Source organism: Arachis hypogaea, chromosome 12 (assembly GCF_003086295.3).
Source record: "Arachis hypogaea cultivar Tifrunner chromosome 12, arahy.Tifrunner.gnm2.J5K5, whole genome shotgun sequence".
Lineage (NCBI taxonomy): Eukaryota > Viridiplantae > Streptophyta > Magnoliopsida > Fabales > Fabaceae > Arachis > Arachis hypogaea.
Genome location: NC_092047.1, coordinates 113,086,501 through 113,107,156, shown reverse-complemented (window position 1 = coordinate 113,107,156; position 20,656 = coordinate 113,086,501). Strand labels below are relative to the sequence as shown.

The 20,656-nt window shown below is 33.3% G+C and overlaps 1 protein-coding gene and 1 long non-coding RNA gene across 3 annotated transcripts in view; one reads left to right on the top strand and one right to left on the bottom strand.

The window, feature by feature from the left end:
• The window catches only part of LOC112728367 (uncharacterized), a 50,997-nt gene that overhangs the window by 979 nt on the left and 29,362 nt on the right, over positions 1-20,656 (bottom strand). Inside the window, exons 3-12 of the mRNA XM_025778458.3 lie at positions 15,933-18,931; positions 15,589-15,837; positions 14,802-15,506; positions 12,959-13,795; positions 11,755-12,462; positions 10,037-10,789; positions 7,752-8,399; positions 6,521-7,357; positions 5,048-5,788; positions 4,095-4,937 (exon numbers count right to left, since the gene is read on the bottom strand). Coding sequence (XP_025634243.2) covers positions 4,095-4,937; positions 5,048-5,788; positions 6,521-7,357; positions 7,752-8,399; positions 10,037-10,789; positions 11,755-12,462; positions 12,959-13,795; positions 14,802-15,506; positions 15,589-15,837; positions 15,933-18,899 — 9,288 coding nt within the window. The 5' untranslated portion in view covers positions 18,900-18,931. The remainder of the gene's footprint in view (positions 1-4,094; positions 4,938-5,047; positions 5,789-6,520; positions 7,358-7,751; positions 8,400-10,036; positions 10,790-11,754; positions 12,463-12,958; positions 13,796-14,801; positions 15,507-15,588; positions 15,838-15,932; positions 18,932-20,656) is intronic.
• On the top strand, positions 237-2,882 carry LOC112728369 (uncharacterized). 2 transcript variants are annotated; one of them, XR_003166227.3, is made up of 4 exons: positions 237-404; positions 496-554; positions 642-778; positions 2,561-2,882. It is a non-coding gene; the product is annotated as an uncharacterized lncRNA (long non-coding RNA). The 2 variants fall into 2 exon arrangements; XR_011868911.1 differs by lacking the exon at positions 642-778 and having other exon boundaries at positions 238-404.

The window sequence follows — 20,656 nt, the reverse complement described above, 5'->3', positions numbered from 1 at the left end:
ACTCTGTTAAATTAGTAAATAATTAGTCAATAAATTAGTTTTTAATAAAAAATTAGAAACGCAAATATTATATTAAATTAGGATAGAGCTCATCGAAACGAAAATTTTGACACTAATTTCAAAAAAATTGGTCTAAAATTAGACTGAACGGACCGAACCAGTTGAACTGGATCCAAACTAGACCATCGATCCAACCAGACCAACCTATTAAATTAACCCAAGCCTTTCTTCCCCCTCATTTCAGCTGAAGCATTCACAGGGGAGAAGAGAATGAAAAGCCTCCCGAACCCTTACGATAAATCCAATTTGTCGTAATTTCTCCGTCCGAGCTCCGATTGCCGCACCGTTTGCGGTCACGTGTTCACTGCGTCGAGCTCTACGTTTCTACCGGAACAATTTCATAGGTAAGTCATTAAATAATCCCAGCCACTCCTTTCTCCCAATTCTTGAAAGTATGGTACGGGTATTGAATTTCTTTACTTTTTGATGTTTTAGGATCTAATTAATTAGCTTGGGAAAAACGTTTACTCTTGCTTATGTGAAGCTTGAGTAAGGTGAGGATATTATAAATCCTATTTAATTTGTTGAATTTATGTTTCGGATATTAAATTGGATATATATGTGTCATAAATGTGTATTAGGTTAAGAATAAATAATTGGAGCTTGAAATTGTGAATATTGAAACTTGGAGGAAGCTGAGCCTAGAGTTTATTGAGTTTTGAGGGGCTGCCTTGGTATTAAATAAATTGCTTTGGTCGCTACGAGAAAATCGGCCAAGGTATGGATTAGGTTTCTTGCATTTAATATATAATGTTTTGTGAAAATTAAGGCTAGATGACCATAGGATAAGTTGAAATGCAGGTGCAGGTTTAATGTTTAGCAATTTGTTGATGAATATATTTGGTTGGTGTTTGTTGGATAATAAGTGATTGATTATGGATGGAGATCGTTATTATGTTAATTTGGAAAGAATCATGGGTGGATTATTGATTATATGATTACAGGTATATTGAAGGAAAGCTTGATGGATTTGTTAAAATATGAAATTGTGTAATATTATTGAATGGTAGTTGATGAAATGATGTAGAGTATATTGAGTATTGTTGTTGGCATTTTGAGTTGATATTGATAGGTCAGAAATGTATGGAATGGAAATATTGAATGAAAATAAGGTATTGAGGAATTTGCAAAACTTTGGTTTTGGGCCGAATTTCGGCGGGCTATAACTTGGTTTACGGAACTCCAAATCGATTTCAACTTGTTTTAAATGAAAATTGGATTTGTGAAGTTTATGCCGTTCAAAGAACGGAAGAAAAATAATTTAAAATGATTGAGTTATGCCTATTGAAAGTTTTGGTGTTAAATCTGTGTGCAGTTGAATACTCCACTATATGCAGCTTTCTTGTTGATCATTTTTTTTTAAGAGCATACATCCACGCGTACGCGTGGCATGGGATTTTGGCGACGCATACGCAACTGATGCCATGCGCACGCGCAAGGGGTAGTAAGCATGTCCACGCGTACGCGTGACCCACGCGCACGCGTGACATGAAGTTTTCGCCCACGCGTACGCATGACAAGGGACGCGCGCGCGAGCTGCACTTTTACACTCCCACGTGTACGCGTGGCTCCTATTTCAGTAAATATGGTTTTCAACGTTTTAAATTGTAGTTTAAACCTCTAAACCTCTATTTTCATTTCTTTAGTCATGAATAATAATATTACACCTGATACCCAGATGAAGTTAGGAAATGGGGATGACTTGGAAGTGAAGTAAAGCTGAAAAGTGATGAATTGATTATGAAATGTTATGGATGATCATGTATGATACTTGACTTGATAATCAAATGAATGATCATGTATGAAACTTGGCTTGAATGATTAAATGATCTGAGATACGAGATTCTCTGGATAAAGTACCGTGGTTTGCCACCACGTGTACCAAGTTGAAATCTCGATACTTTGTTGACCCTACGACATAAGGGTGACCGTGCATTTATAAATTCCCGAGAATGTTAACTCCCATTGAGTAATATTGATTATTTGAGAAAAAAGCTGTGCATAGACTCTTGGGGATGCACGTTGAGGGACAGTCTAAGGTTTTCGGACTTGTCGGGTTGGCTGGATAACCGACAGATGAGCCTCATCAGCCATAGGACAGGCATGCATCATATGCATTCTACTTGAATTACTTGTTGTGTATTAACTGGGTGTGCCTAAGTGTACTTGCCATGCTAAATGTATATTTGTCACCTGCAGTATTTGTGACCTTCTTGCGCTTGTCTTTATCTGTTTATTTGTCTGTGAAATGCTGACAGAGATGGAGGTATGGAGGAGTGACAGTATGGACTTAGATTTAAGGTTAAGTTAAGTTAGGCTTAGATACTCTTAGAAAACCACCTTTTATGGCTTCTGTTTAATACTTTAAGCTCTATAATATGAGTGTCGGCGTTCTAGGATTGCCTCTGGTATTCCCAAGACCTTATATATTATGTGTGTGGCACCTTTACCATACTGAGAACCTCAAGTTCTCATTCCATACTATGTTGTTGTTTTTCAGATGCAGGTCGAGAGGCATCTCGTTAGGCGTCTGGACCCCTGAGGCGAAGTGGTTACTGGGTTATTTTATTGTATAGTGATGTATATATATGTACTTAGCTCTCTCTCTCTCTGCATAACTTGTTCTTTTGATCCTCTTAGAGGTTTATGGAGAGACAGAATTTTATTTATGTACATTTGAGTTTTGGATATGTATATATATATATATGTGTGTGTGTAAATATTATCCGGCCAGTCTTGACTTCGCAGGCTGAGTTAGGAGCTTGTTATTTTGTATCTTTGGCACTCTATTCCTACTTTTATAATCTTATGTTTGATGGTTATAGATTTCTTAACACGCAAGTTAACTCGATTCTTGAACGTTGCGCTTTTAATTTCGCGATTTTTATTTCCCCTATTCTTCAAGGCTCCTAGTATATTACAATCTTTCTGCTATTACACGTGTACATTTTATTTTAGAGGTCGTAATACCACACCACCTCTGTTTTACGACTTAAGCGTAAAGCTCAGTGTGGTAGGGTGTTACAGTATCCAATTCTAAGATTCAATAACGCAGCAGATTATTTCGGTATATACTATTTAGTCCTATACAGTTAATTAATGAAGTATTTTTTCTAAAATTTAAATAGCAGGATAGAAATTATGTAACTAATTTTATATTCTAACAAAGATACTTAAGACTTAACCTAAAGTAAATATTCATTCTGGTAATATTTGAACTTAATTAAGAATAAATAAAGGTTAACTGAATGATTGGGTCAAGATCAGGCAAATATATACGTTTAGGCTTACTACTTGAAGGGATTTTAATATTGGCATATAATAAGTAAAATATAGGATCAACAAAATAAATAAATAACTCAGAATTGAGGTTGGAAGTGATTACTGAATCCAAAAGCATTTGTGTAATAATGGGAAGTATAAGAAAGAATGAATAATGTATGCCATTCCAACCAAATCTCTAACTAATTAATTAATCATTTCTCTCTCACAGAATCTAGTGGCTAAGACTTCAATTAAATAGAAGTCATAAAACTTTGGGCTGAAACATAATTCTATATGATCCTATACAACATCCTACGTACCATCTTTCCTCTTGGTAGCTCTGACAATCACTAACATAACTAAGGAATTTGTTGAATTTTTGAAACACTCATAATAGGGTGTGGTGTTAAATTAGAAACTTAATTTGATTTGATTTGCGCAAAAAAAATTATAGTATTTTACTAATCAAACTATGTATGTGCCACCTTAGTTAATTTTTCTTGTGACCAAACTGAAACAAAACATTCCGGCTTAGTGGCAACTCTCTTTTCTATATGCTTACATATCTGAACTGGCAACAAGCAGTATGAATAAGAAGGGAAAATGAATGACATCTTATTTAGCATAAATAATGTGAAAAGGGAAACTGTATTCTAAATTATTTTAACAGATTCAATCATTATGCAGACTGCAGAGTATAATAAAACTGAAGAGAGTAAACTTTAGGCTAATAAGAACTTCAACTTAACAGAAAGGAATATAATACATACCATCCCTTCAAATGCCTGCTGTACAGCACAGTTAAGATCAACTTCCAACAATACTGCTTTTTTATTCTTCTTAAATTCAACTTCCGTCCACCTGTTGACACTGACAGCACCTGCACAAAAGCTCTCCATCTTTTGGCAATCTATTAGTGAGAATTTGTCCAGTAATGGGAATTTTAAGGCAATGTTTCCATTGTAAAACTTTCCAAGGTTTGGTAGGGAGCAAAGGGACAGAGTTTTCAATTTATGAAACACTATTATCTCTTCTTCAACAAGCTCTGATGACTCTTCTGTCTCTTTTGACACTATCTCTTCTAATGATTCACAATCTTTTACTGACATGTTCTTCAGTTGATGCAAAGTTCTGCTTGTTGAAGGTGTGAACAAACTCACAAGACCATTGCATTCTGATATGTTCAATTCTATTAGGCTGGAGAACGATAACTTGCTTGGTACTATGCTCCTCAAACAATGACACTGGTCTATTAGCAACTTTTCAAGATTTTTAGAAATGAGATCCATCCATGCATGTTCTAATCCAATGGACTTCAGTTTAGACAGCTTAATCAACTGCAAACATTTTAAATGAGGAAGAATTCCTTTGCCGTCGTCCATGTTGGGACTCTGAGAGTAGAATATCTCTTTGAAAGAGCTACAATTCACAGCAAGATTTTCTATGTTGGGAAGCTGTCGGAGTACTTCATATGGAAAAGTATCTGAATCGTCATGAAAACATTGCAACTGAAGAGCTTCTAATTTTGAAAGGCCATTCACATGAAACTGCTCATGCCACATCATCATGATCTCCTCCTTGCTCAGTGCTAGAAACTTTAAGTTTGGAATTACCTATAAGGGAAAGAAAATATGGCCAATTTAGCATACTACATACATGATGGTCAAAATAATTAATATGACATGGATGGATATATGTCATAAAATTTAACAAGACATGAAACCTTTTCTGACAAGAAAATGGCTTGATTCTCTGCTTGTGGATGTTGATATCTCTGAGACACACATTCGAATGTATTCACCTTGTCACAGTGGAATAAGTGCACTTCCTCTAGCTTGGGGCATTCTAACTTGTGGGGTGCAGGGTAGAAACATTTCAATTCTGGCAAAGACAACAGTTTTATGGAGGTCATGCTTTGCAATGCAAACTCTTTAGGAGCTCCTTCAACATCTGCTTCATCCTTTGCAACAATTTCCTCCAATCTATCACACTCTGTTATTCCCAGTTTCTCAAGTTTATTCAAATTTTCGGCTACAGATGTTGGAAATAACCTTTGAAGGTTGTTGCATCCCTGAACGTAGACTTCTTGAAAGCTCTGAAAGTAACTAATTTGTTGAGTAGGATCTGAATCCCAAACATGTTCAAGATTTAGTAGCTGCTCAATAGTCAATTTCTTCAACCTGGACCTTAAAGAATTGATATTTGTGTCTTTCACTTCATGTGTCACTTCAAATATTGCTTTCACAGAATCACATTGTCGCACTACCAATTCTTCTAATTTGCATAGCAAACTGAGTATGTGAGAGGGTATTACAATACACGTGAATTCACATTTTTCCACAATCAAAATCTTCAATCTGATGAAGCAAAAGGATGGGACTCGAAATGGAGCATTCCATATTCCATGTATCCTTGAGTGTTCGCTGAGCTTCAATTCCTCTACTTCCCTCACAAATCTTGCAACCTGTACATGAAACATAATAAAAATGTTAAATTAATCGGTCCACATGTTAATTCGCTACATAAAATCTAGTGTTTTGATCCAACTTCATTCTCACTACGTACACTTTTTTAGTTGCATCTTTTTTAGAAATTAAACCTCTTATATCTTTATAAATTTTTCTGTTTTCCACTTAAAAAGATCACATAGCTATTTTGCTTTATATCATGAGTATTCATACAAGATTTAACTACTCAAATATATTCTTCCTATTCTCGTATAATCTTATTATTCTAATTAGAAACCTTCCACACATTTATACATGAACAGAAAGAGATCAGAGAGGAAGAAGAATAATCCATCCAAAATTTTATACACTGCAATTCTTCTCAATTGTTAAAATATGAATACATATATAAATATTTGCGCAAATTGTGTAAAGATAATATCATCCAATGTGAAATTCATGGAAATTTTGCAACAATAATGATGCATATCATATCTGCTTTTAATCCAACATCGGATATAGGTTGGCATATTAAAAATGTGCTATATAGCTAAAAACTGCGTCGATCAATGCTAATTCAAGTTATTGTGATATGAATTCTGACAGCTAAAGCATATAGGTTGGTAAAGTAAGCAAATTTTTCTCTTTACAAAATAATATTTGTTGTTATAAACACTTAAAATGTATTAAGAAAAGTTTTTGTCTTTTGAAGAAAAAATAAGAAAGGAGAAAAAAAAATAAATACATACCTCTGTCCTGTAAATATTACGTAAGGTAGAATTGAGATCAACTTCCAATGGGGTTGCATCTCCATATTTAAAAAAACCTGCTGACAACTTGTTTGTATTGATGGTACCTTCACAGAAAATCTCCATCCTGTTGCACTTAAATACTTTCAATTGCTCCAATGATGGAAAGCTTAAGGTAAAACCCCCATTGTAAAATCTTCTAAGGTTTTCTAAACTCTCAAATTGTAATTCTTGCAGCTGCTCAAATACTATCTCATCATGAAGTGATTCTTCTCCTTCATTAGACACAATCCATTGCATGGATTTACAATTAGATATTTCTATTTTTTTGAGTTGAGTCAAACTTTTAGTTGTTGCAGATGTGAACAAATATATCATGCTATCGCATTTAGATACAATCAAATGCGTTAGATTGGAGAAATATACAGGAGAAGAAACTAAGCTTGTTAAACCAGAGCAGCTTCTTACTTCTAAGGTTACCAGAGTTTTGAGAATGGATGATTCTCGTATCCAAGAGTGTTCAAATCCTATGGAAATTAGTTCAGAAAGAGAAGCCAACTTCAATTCTTTAAGATGCGGTAGAAATTGGGTGCAATCCAAACTAGGCCTTTTAGAGCAAAATATCTCTTTGATAGAACTATTTTTCACTTGGAGAGTTTTTATACAGGACACCTTTTGGAGAAATCTATATGGAAGTTCATCAGACTCAAGCTCAACATTAAAACTCTGCATATCAGGAACATTTATGTCGCCAAAGTGGCTTCCCTCACATTCTTCATGTCCAATCATCTTAGCTTCTCTTTCACCAAACAACATGTTGGTCAATTTGGGAGTAACCTGGACAGAGGAAATAAGGCCATCAATTCAAGTTGTTAGAGAAATAACTAAACCAAAGGACTTAATCTTATAAGAATGAATACCATACAAGAGAAAAATATACATATAGCACAATAAATACTTTATATATTTGATAATTTTGTTTTTGGAGGTGGGAACGGATATATAGACTCGTGATGCTGATCGCAAGACGTGTCCACCAATATATTTTGAAGAAAGATAAAAGAAAATATAAAGTACATTATTTTTACATATAAATCATACCGGAAGAAGAATTTATAGGCACTGTTATACAATACAATTCACTATCCATATTACAAGATTTTTTAACCTATTTACCATTAGTAGTCTCATGTAGGAAATATAAAGCAATCGCATGATTAATAAGTAATACCTCTTTGAAACAGACTTGGTCCTCAATTTGTGGATCATGACCATTCAGTGTCTTCAACAGGATACAATGCAATGAACAGTAAAAACAATTGAGGCTTGGTAAATCCAACAGTGTCAATGAAGTCAAAAGTAGGAACTTAATAGGGTTTGAAATTGCTCTTTCTGGTGTTGTTTTAATCCCTGCCATGATTTCCACCAAGCTTTTACAATGTTTCAACTCTAGAGTTTTAAGATTTACAAGATCCTTGCCTATTGATTTTGGGAATAAGCTTGTAAGGCTTTTACATGTATCAACACGCACTTGTTGTATACGTTGAAATTGGAGTACCCCACCAGGATCTTCATTCCAAATGCTATCCAAATTCGGCAACTTTTCTAAGACCAACTCCTTCAGTAAAAATTTAATTGGTAGGAGTGTCCTGTCTTTTGTTATGCATTTCACATCAAATATAGTTTTCACAAAACTACATTTTTGAACTTCCAATTTTCGCATGTTATTTAAAAAAGGAAGTAAATTAGCAGGTATTACTTCCGATAAAAAATCACATTGATGCACAACCAAAGACTCCAAATTACTGAAGCATGCTTCAGAGAGCGGCAATGAGGCACGCCACATCTCTTGAAAATATAGACTTTCTCTGAGCAAAATCTGCACATGGAAAATAAGAAATTTAATTACTCCTTGTTTGCTTCTCTACATTAGGAGAGTTGTGTGAAATCACAAGGGATTGGAATATATTTGTAAGTTTGACTTTTTATTTGTAATTATTTAGAATGTTTAATAAAGCTGGGTAAAAATTTAAGAATTATTTCTCATTTAAAAAATGTTAATAGATGTACACTAAAATCAGTTACTAATACATTTACTTGATAAGATGATTACTTTTAGGGAAAGTATGGGGAGCCAATGGAATATTTATACAATGTGTACAATGGGAGTTTAGAGAGTATTAGAGATATAATCATTAATGTTACCTTTTCCATTAGCTGAAGCTTTTGGGATGAGTGGTATCATGCATGGTATTAGAGCGCTAGATCCTAAAGATCAAGAGTTCGAGTCTTGGTGAACCCCAAAATCAATATAAATTTTTGGGAAGATGTTTATTATCGCTACTACTCGGATGGTTATTCTAGATAGTATAGGAGATGTTTATTTTATAACTCAATAGCCCATTGTACATATTGTACAAATAACCCATTGTCTCCCTAGCGGGATCCTTACTTTTAATATATAAATAATATTTTTTAAATAAAAAATATTTAAAAAATAATAAATTAATTTACTTCTGAAATAAATACATAATATTATATAATATTATATGTAACAAATATATAATTTTAAATGCTGTATACTACTAGGCCTCGTCTTGTTTAATGTCACTCATTTTTTAACGGCATCTTATTGAAACGCTCTAATATTACTTGAATGTTATGCGAGCTTATTATTATAACTAGCTAGTGTATTTAATCCACCTTCTTATTCATTAATTCTGTGTAATAATAGATACAATATTAGTTTAGATGGTATTTTTTCATTTTTAACCAAGAGATTTTATATTTAAAATTTACAAATAACTATATATAATGAAGAATATTTAAAAAAAGAAAAATTTGTACATCAAACCTTTTTCAATCCTTATATAGTAGATAAGTATATTGCTAATAATGAAAATTCTTAAAATAAATAATCTTCTAATATATCATGACATATCTTTTGTTTTGAATTTATGTGACAAATTTCATTATATAATATCATATAGATTTAATTAGATGATAAATTTTTTAATTTAAAATGTTTATAGTTGAATTTTTAATTTATTCAACGTACTAAATATTAATATAAGAATTTAAAGAACATTTATTTTTTTACAGTGTCATAATTATTTACATGTAATACGTATTTTTTTAAGGTTCTGCTGCAAGTTACAAAAAAATATAGTGCATGATAAAAAAAAAAATTATAAAGGCAGGAAGTCAAATGAAAACTGAATAAAGTCATGGAATTTCAAAAATTTCACCTAAACAAAAGATGAATATCAAGATATATAAAAGATTTTTTTGTTTAAGTTTAAATAATATTAATAACAATATGATTAAATGATATGAAAGTAAGGTTGTTATGTAACATTTCAATATTTAAACGAGCATTAAATAAAATATTGTAACCTTTCCTTATATATAATATAATATACTAAACCTGGAATTTGTTTATTTTTTGTCTATTATTCCAATTATGTAGTTTATAATATGAGGGACATTTTTACTTTGAAAGAATAAAAGACGTACTTTTTTGTTATTCATTTTGCGAATGGTGGTATCAACATCATCTTCCCATTGGACTTCATATGCAATCCAGCCTTGTCCTGAGCGTAACTTGAGTGAATTTAGATTTATTATGTGGATGTGGGGACAGAATGTTGTCATTCTCCAGAATTCGCCAAACATGAATAACTGTTGCAATGCTGGAAAACACAAAGTACGTTTGCCTGAGTATAACCATCTCAGCATTGGCAGCTCATCAAGATGCAAAACCTGAAGCTGCTCAAATATTATGTTCTCATTAGATTCATCATCCTCTTTGCATATTATCTCTCGCATTGATGTACAATTTCTTATCTCCATATGCTTGAGTTGACTCAAAGTTTCTGCTGTTGAAGATGTGAACACATACAACAAAGCATTGCAATGATATACAACCAATTTCGTCAGACTAGAGAAAGACACCTTGCTTGCTACTAAGTTCTTTATATCAAGACACCACTTCACTTCCAATGTTTGAATATTATCAAGGATGGGGTGTATCCACGAGTGATCCAAACCAATGGATTTGAGTTTATGAAGAGAAGAGATGCTTAACCCTTTGAGAGCGAGATGCCATAGGAGTTCAACATAATCAGCCTTAGGTTTTTCCTCAAAGAGCATATCAACTCTTTTTTCTGAATATCCAAACTCAAGTACCTGAGACTTTAGTTCCCAAGTCAACTTGACGCCTCTCATATTAAATGATAATTTCTCCAAGCTCTGAAATAGGAGATTAACCTAACAAGCAACACAATGAAAATGGACTCGTTTTAAGAACAACATAAATTAGTTTGGACATCTACTAGTGAATAAATAATGTAATTCATATACAACTATGGCTGGATTTGTTCATTTCTCTAATTCTTAATCACTCACTAAACAATTCTAATAAACTTAGGTAATATTGATTAGATCCAAAGAAAAATATATGCCAACATTTTTTTCACGCAAATACTTTTTTTGAAAATCTTTTGGGATAGAAAAAAATTTCTGCAACTTATTTTTTCTATTCTATTAATTGCAACCAAAAATTATATAAAGAAAATTGTAGGCAACCAGCAACGAAAAAAATGAATAGATTCGTTTTAAAAACAAAAGTTAAATAAGTTGAAATATATATTACTCTACACCTAATAATGAACAAATTATATGAAATAGCGGGTGGGAAACTGGGTTATTTAATCATATTTCATATTTTATAATGTCGAACATAGCAACTTATGATATTTTTTTGTGAGAAAAGGATAAACCATCAAAATATATTGTTTTGCCACTTTTCTTAAAATAAATCACTTTAAAAAAATAAAAATATGAGAAATATGAAATGATGAACAGTCACTTCACTATCATCATATTAATTCAATTGTTTTGTTTTGATGTTAAAATGTATATTGCAATTCAAATAAAAGCTAGAATACCTTTTTTTAATAAAATGCAAAAATTATTATTTTTATAATTAAAAAATAAAGATATCATATATAATTACGGTGTTAGTTGTTCATCAATATTGTTAGTTGTTCATCAATATTCACATTGAAGTTTCTGTTATATTTATGATATTGCACAATTTTTTTCTTAATTACGGTGTTATTTAATTTACTTATTTCTTATCAATGATTTTTGTTACGTTATATAAATTTTTATAATTGTTTGGTTGATATAAACTGATTTCAATAAAACTATAGAATCGTCATAAGAAGTACCTGCTCGATTGGAAGTAGAACTTGTTGATCTACAAAAGTCTCTGCCTCTTGACAATTGAGTATCATCCATTTAGAGACTTGTATAGATAGTTGTTTTAGCTTCGGAAATTGAAGCTTGTGTAGTCCCGGATAAAAGTGTTTGAGCATTGGCAGCTCTCTAAGCACCAGTGAAGTCAAAGAAGGAAGCTCAAATGTTTTGGTGTCTCCTAATTCTGAGGTTCTTTTATCTTCTGCAAAGATTTTTACCATTTTCTCACAGTCTTTTACTGAAAGATTATTCAGCATGGCAAGGTCTTTAGCAATGGATGTTGAAAACACAGATTCGAGACTATCACATCTGTAAATGTTCAAATCTTGCAGAGCTTGAAAGTGAATAATTCCTTTGGGATCTTTATCCCACACATGTTCCAAATTTGGTAGATTCTCTAGAGATAATTTTTTCAAACGAGACATCCGCATTGCTTTTGTGACCTGCTTATTGCTACTGTAGTCCATATTAAAGATGACTTGCACTCCATGGCAATCGGATACATGCAGATATTCCAAATTCTTAAAGCAATGAAGCAAATGAGATGGAATTACATGCACAAGATAACCACATCTCTTCACAACCAAAGATTTTACATTCTCAAACATGTTCACTTGCACCATAGTTTTGTCACACCATACTTGTTTTAAGTTTGGATGATTCGAAAGCTCCAAATGAACCTATAAAATGATTGCGAGAAGAAAAAGGGATCATTTCTTAGCTTTTAAAATTGCTGTCATTGAATTTTTTTTTTCTAAAAATAGTTACAAAGGTTTAGTTATAAAAGATAAGTATATATATATATATATATTCAAGCTTTTGTTAAGTTATATTTTAGCAAATTAAAGAATCAGAATATATATGAAGTTCTTCGACAAAAAATTTAAAATAACTTAACTAAAATCAAAATTAAAAAAGATAGATGTGTTAATATAAACTATAATATGTATATAAGTAAAAAATTGTAGAATTCAATAAATGAAATTAAAAACATTGAGAATATGAATAAAACTTTTCAATTTAAAATAGTGCATGTCGAAATATGACTACTATAAAAAATAATACAAACTTGTAATTTAGTTCAATATTTAGGAACGTACCAAATCCAAGTAGAAGGGAATTAAAAACAAAGATATGAAAAATAAGCATTTAATTGTATAAATGAAGAAGGAGTACCTTATCTGCAAACAGCATTTGAATGGTGGCATTCAGGTCTCCTTTCCAATACCCTTTCTCTTCCTCACCATATCTTTTACTGGCAAGTACCCTTTGTAGCTTTGGCACTGTTATGTGTTTTGCGGTGAACGTTTTCATCTTGGGACATTCTCTCAGAATTAATTTTTCCAACAATGGCACCGAAAACTCACAATTCGAGTTGCTACAGAAACTTGTGAGGTTGGTTAGGTCTTTAAGTTGTATAGTTATCAAGTTGGCAAAGACAATTTGAATCCCCTCGTCATTTTCCTGCTCATCCTTGGTAACTATTTCATTTAATTGAAGACAATACTCTACCTCCAAGGTGGTGAGTTGAACCAAGCTCTTTGCTGTTGAGCATGTCATTAGAGTTTTCAATTCACCACAATAATATACTTGCAAGCATGTCAAGTGAGCGAAGGACACCGAAGAATGTGCCAACCTCCTCAATTTGTGGCAGAATAGTAAAGCCAAGCGGTGCAGTGATCTCTGAAGAGCAGGATCTCTTTCAAATCCAATATCCTCCATCTCTTCTGCCCACAAAGTTAATTCCTGAAGAAGTAATACGGTTCCCAATCTTTGCTTGGGTGCGGTGTTTCCACTTGGCACGAACTCTCTAATGTTAGAATCATAAAGCAATTGAAAGATTTGTAGATTAGGAATGGTGTGGAGGAAGCAGTATAGAGTCTCGTCATGATGACTCTGCCATGTGTGCAAGCGAAGTTTTTTCAAAGAGGTAAAGCGGTATTTGCCTGTGTTGTTCAGTAACCACTCTACTCCTTTAGAGTCAATAGTCAGATGCTCCAAATTGGACAATACCTATATACATCAATTTATAAAACTCATTATCAAATAAACTCCAATTACACCTATCGAAGAAAAACTATCGATTGTTTAGATCGATTAATACACTTATATATTGCAAGTGGCTTGTTTAGATCGATTGCAATCAAGACTGCTGCCACCTAAAATGCTGGTTTGGAACTTCTTTCCGAAAGGGCCGTATAAGTATGTATGTCTATATATTCTAATCTTTCCAAGACGAAATTTGTTTGCATATATAACATTTGGTTGGGTTATGTTTATGTATTTATGTTAAAGCAAACCATATACACTGATTAATAAATAGTTTAGATCGATTGCATAATTGAGGCTGCTGAGATTTGAAAAGCTGATTTTTCTGAAAGCGTATAAATATCTATATTCCAATTTGGTAAAAAAAAATTTATTTCTATGCATAAGAAATATAAATATGCATTTTATTTTGAAATGATAGATATATTTCTGTTAAAAATAAATAAGAATGTAAGTGTCTATCATGACTTTGATTTTGATGCACACATTATCTTTGTGTGTTTGAATACACACATGAATTTAGATTTTATAAAATTAGACTTTTGTCCCCTTAAAATTTTATTCAATAGTGTGATTCTTTTATTTATTCATTTACAATTTTACATAAAAAAAAAGGTAAAAGTAAGGAGTATAGCACGGATGTAGTTAGTAAAATAACGGAACTAAAGAAATTATTAAATAACCAAAGCCATTGAAAAATTATATTGTTAGAAATTTTTAATGATATAAATGCATATATAAATTTACTATTCAAAAACAAGTGTCATTAGCAAATATCTTTTTATATTTATCAATATTAATTCTTGTTTTTTTTTTGTTTTACACGAATATTAATTCTTATTAAGCAGTGTACTTATAGTAATAATTTCTCCATCAATTTATGCTTGATGTCAATGAAGTCATGACCATGACGTGGTGGATATAGACTATAGAATACAATAATGTCATAGGTTTTGGTAAGCACTTTTACCTTTTCTACCGATAAGAATGCTCTTTCTTCTTCATTGACACTTTCTGTTTTGAATATTTCCAAATTTGGACACTCAATCATTGTCAGTTGCTTCAAGTTTGGACACTCTACAATATGTCTCCCTTTGTAGAAACATTGGATGCTTGGTAAGTCCCTAAATGACATGGAGACTACTTCAGGAAACTTCAATGTTGTTTCTGATCCTCCATCACACGCAATGATTTCCTCCAAATGATCACAATATTGTATCGAAAAGCTTTCTAGTTTTCCAAGATCCTTGGCAATAGAAGCTGGCAACACATTGCTCAATGTGTTACATGAAGAAATCTCTATACTCTGCAGATTTGTGAAGTTAACCACTCCTTTTGGATCTTCACTCCATACTTGCTTTAGATAAGGGAGAGAACCCAAATCAATAACCTCCAATAATGCAGATTTATTTGCGTCACTTTGTTGCGGAGGAAGTCTACTTTCGAAAATGAATTCCACCCACTCACATGAATAAACCTTCAAGCTTTTCAAACTCAAATAACAACATTTCATGTGACTAGGGAAAATCTTGTCAATCTTATTGCAGTGGCTAATATCAACAGAAATGAGACTAGAAAATGAATCTGCCCTTACTTCATTTTCACATGGCCATATTTCTTTTAACATCTCCATTCCACTCAATTGGATTTCCTCCAGTTTAGGAAAGATACAATCCTGTTTTGATGCAAAATAATACAATTATATAATATACATAAAACATAAAAAAATCTATTACAAATTTTACAATTCTGCGCACCTTCGAATACTCATTGTTATTTTCTTTGCTGATGAATAACTTCTCCATTAGTGAACACTTACTTATAGAGATGCTTTTTAGCTTATTGAGACTGCGAGCCATAGACAAGGAGCATAAATATGTCAAGTTACAGTCTACCAACGTTAATTTTATCAAGTTCTGAAACCAATCATTTGAAATTCGATCGCTCCATATGCTGTGGATCTTGATTGAGAACAACTTCAAGCTCTCTAAGTTTGGAATTTCTACCTGCAAGAAAACATACACAAAAATCATGTTATTCAGTTTGGAAGCACTAATATAAAAATGTTAAATACAGGTTATTTTAAACTTGAGGAACTTACATTTTCATCAAAAAGAGAAAAGGAAGTTGTGGAACTCTGCTCATCCTCTGCTGGGACAATTCCTATGTCGTCATTGATTCTTGCTTGCTTTTCCATAGATTCCGGTTCCAAAGGCATGTCTGCATTGTTGTAAAAACTGACAAATGATGGTAACTTCTGTAATGTCAAAGAGCATAACTTATGAAGCACAACCTTGTTGGATCCTTCTTCTTTACTAATAACTGCTTGTAGAGAATCACATTCAGAGACATCAATTGTTTCTAGACTAGTAAGAAATTCAACAATGTAAAAGAAGAATATGCTCTTCAATTGGGGGCACATCTTCACTTTGATTATCTTTAGTCTAGAGAATGAGGAATTTGTAATAGGACTGCAACATATCTTTTTTATGTTCTTTAGGTTGAACAGGCTGAGGAACTCTAAACTGGGAAAAGCATCATGAGGTTGTGACAACTCCGTTGAATTCACAATGTATTCAATGTCATTGTTATTTACGATGGAAAAGTGTTTCAGATCTGGAAATCCATTCAGATTCAGCTCATAAAATACATTTTGAACCCCGTGTAGCTCTCCCAATAGGAAATTCACCACTCCTTTGAATAGCAATTTGACTCCTTTGAGGGAGTGAATATCCAAGCCAGGTTCTAGCTGCAGTGCCAAAGATCTTGAAGCTTCATACTTTTTGGGCATCTTGAAATCTCCGATCGAAATTGTCTCAAAGTCTCCAATCACAATTTTGTAATCATTCAACTCGTCAAAGAACAAGTCTGCTGGCAAAAGTTCAGCACTAGGAATGTAGGCATCTAAAGTATTCAACTGATGCAGATGTTTCAACTCAGAAAGAGCTGAAATTTGACTGTGATTTATCTGTCCTTCCACCTCCATTTTAGTCAAGCTATTTTCTATATACAATTCTTCCAAATTAGGGAAGCTCGATAAAGATAAAGACCTAGTGGAGCTGCTTATAAAACAATTGCTAATATCTAGAAACTGTAACTTGCTTAAGCCGTCCAAATGTGTTGGCCAGTCTTCAATTCTAGATCCTGAAAGGCTAAGAATCCTCAACTTTCTCAAATGATTTAAAACGGACAAGTCACGAAGAGTGCATTTCTCCAAGCAAAGCATTCTGAGGTTTGGTAAGCATTTGATTGAAGACGGCAGACTCTGCAAATGAATTCCGGACAATACTAAAACTCTGAGTTCTTCCATTCCTTCAAAAAATGTATCAGGTATTTTCAAAGTTGAATCATCACAGTCAATATAAAAGAATGTAAGACGAGGACAGTTAACACGTTCTGGGAGCCCATCCACAATATGGCACTTGTGTAGATAAATTGCAGAGTACCTCTCAAGTTGTTCCTTGTGAGGCCAGACATCCAGTGTTTTGTTTCTCAGGGTAAATACATTTTGATTCTTGCACGCTATAGATAGAGCAGCATCTCGAACTATATCGTGCATATTGAAATTATCGTTGGAAGTACTACTATCCAACAAGCCTGAATTTTTTAGCATCTGGATTGACTGGGATATGCTCTGACGGGCGCCCCTCAGTGTATGGACATCATTAAGTATGCCCAAACCATAACAGTACTTCACCAAGTCAACAATTAATGACTGATGATACATTTGAGCACACACTAGGAAAATGGACTTGAGCTCCTCGCTTTCTAGATGATCATAACCCATCTTCACAGAATTCTCCATGTACCTGTGCACCTCATTTGATCCTTGTTGGTTTTTGAGTCTTTCTAGTTCGCCTTCCCACTCTAGCTTGTTCTTCTTCATTAACCACCTTCCGACTATAATAACTGCCATTGGTAACCCAGCACAATAATTATGAAGGGTTTCTGGGTTGAACTTGGGAATTTCATTTGACATTTCAACCACCTTCTTGAACAATGTCAGAGTATCCTTTTCATCTAACTTGGGGACAGAGGAAATTAATTTTTCTTTAACATTCATCTTACCGAGCAACACTTCTTTATATCTTGAGGTGACCAAAATTTTGCATCCCCGCTTGCTGGTGCCAGAACTGCCAGGAGAATTTTCACTTGCCGTTTGCTCTTCCTCTTCCTTTTTGCTGCTAGTCACGTGGCTTGAAACGACATCGTCATCATCAAATGGAATCCCAATCTTATTCAAGTCCAGTTCATCCCAAAGGTCATCTAAGATCACAAAGGTATTCTCCTGTTTCAGCCTCTTCCTCAGAAGTGTTGCTCTCCCATTCTCACCTATATTTCCAAAGGTTAATCTTAAACCGTCAGCGATATCTTGCTGAACCTTTAGAAGGTCTGGATCTTTCTTCACGATTGCCATGACCACCGTATCAAACAATTTGCTGTCGCCAGCCTGCTTTGCAATTCGTTTGACGAGAGAGGTCTTGCCCACACCACTAGGCCCATGCAGTCCAACCATTCTCACCGTGGAATCTTTTAGTTGCTCCAGGATTTTCTCAATGATACCCTTCCTTGATTCGAATTCAAGATAGTCACCATCAAGTGGATTGATATCCGCAAACGTTACAGCTGGTGGAAGTGAAATATTTGCAAGAATGTTGGGTGCTTCCTGATTTAGCTCTTTGATTGCCGGTGCCAATATCTTCTTTGCTTTCCTGCCAAGTTGACGCCTGTGCCACAAGAAAGGCAGAGCCCCGCTAGAGCACCCCCCGCTAAAGCAACTTGTCTTGGATTCAAGCATTTTGTCATCGTGAAACTCCTTACTTTCTTCCAGCTTCGTTGCCACCTTGTCGAGCCAATCTCGAGCAGTAGATGTCATTTCGTTTACATTGTCTTTAGCAGCTTTAACTTTCCCATCTACCGTTTCCTTATTACTTTCAAGAGTCTTAATGAGTTCTTTCAACTCTTCTTCATGGTCTTTGTAATTGATTATATAATCAAGTTGCCGAATACTCGCTTCCAATACTTTGTCAATAACTTTCTCTAACGGTTTAAACGGTAGGTCCGCCATTCTTCTGGATTTTCTAAAAATATATCTCCATTCTGTTGAATAACATGGAAACAAACTAACATGAAGAAAGAATACAGAAATTAAAATACGCGATAACATGGAGACAGATATTAACGAATAAAGCAATGCCAGGAAATCAACTTTTTTTATTTTTTATTTTTTTGCTAACATTGCCCTATGTTTTTAAAATTCTTACATTTTATATCTTAAATCATAAATCCTTAATTATGAATTCTAAATGTTAAAATTGATTAGTGTTGATTAACTAAAAATTAGTTTGCTATATCTAAATGATAATGGTAGAAGATAATGACCTAAAGCTATTTTATTTAACTTAATATTTATAATTCTACACATGTAATATGCATAATTATATATATTTATTATATCTAATATTATTTAATTTTTTTTACATTAATCAATAAATACGAAATAAAATAATTTTAAATTACTTTAGACAAATATTTTAATATTTTTTATTTAAATATTTTATAAGGAGAGACTGGATTATTAAAATAATCACTTTTAAGATACTAATTTAAACCTTTTCAAAAGTAACATTTTCTGTATTGTTTGTGAATGTAACTGTAAACCCCGTTAAATTAGTAAATAATTAGCCAATAAATTAATTTCTAATAAAAAATTAAAAATGTAAATATTATATTAAATTAGGATAGAGCTCATCGAAACGAGAATTTTGACACTAATTTCAAAAAAATCAGTCCAAAATTAGATCAAACGGGCCGAACTAATTGAACCGGATTCAAACCGAACTCGTGAACCCAACCGGCCGAGCACATTTAAGTAAGCACGGTTCTTTCTTTCCCCATTTCAGCAAAAAACGCTGAAAGCCATAAAAGGGGATAAGAAGGAAGAAACCCCAACGCTTATGGCAAAAATTCAAAATGCTGTAACTCCTCCATCCGAGCTCCGATCGCTGCACTGTTTGTGGCCACACGATTATTGTATCGAGTTCTACGTTTCTATCAGAACAATTTCATAGGTAACCCGCTTATTCACCCTCAACCTCTTCTTCCCTAATTTTTGGAAAATTAAGTGGGGAATTTCTTTACTCTTTGATGTTTTAGGATCCAATTAACTTGAGAAAAACGTTTACTCTTGCTAATGTGAAGCTTGGGTAAGGTGGAGATACCATAATTCCATCTTAATTTTACTGAATTTATGTTTTGAGTATTAAATTGGGTATATATGTGTTATGAATTTGTATTAAGTTGTGAATAAATAATTTGAGCTTTAAATTGTGGACGTTGGAATTTTGGTGGAGGCTGGGCATTAGAATTTTGTTGAGCTTTGGAGCTGTGTTTATGTTGGGAGAATTGCTTTGGTCGCTACGTGGGAATCGGCCAATGTATGGTTTAGGTTTCTTGCATTTAATATATAATGTTTTGCGAAAACTTAGGCTAGATGACCGTAGGATAAGTTGGAACGTATGTGTATATTGTGGTTTAGTATCTTGTTGTTAAATATGAATTGATGTGGTGCTGATTAGTTGAAGGATTGATAAATTGTTAATCATTAATTTGAGGACACAAGTATGTAATTTATGAACTATGGTTTGCATTAGTTGGTGGATTTGGCATGTGTATATGTAATTATTGTTGGTGTGAAGTGTGATTTTCATGGTGGTTATGGTGTTGAGGAAGAAGGACTTTTTGGTGCTAGCATGTGCAGGTTATTGTGTTGGTAACATGGGAATTGTTTTGAATGAGGAAGAGGTTTTGTAAGTTTAGCTTTCG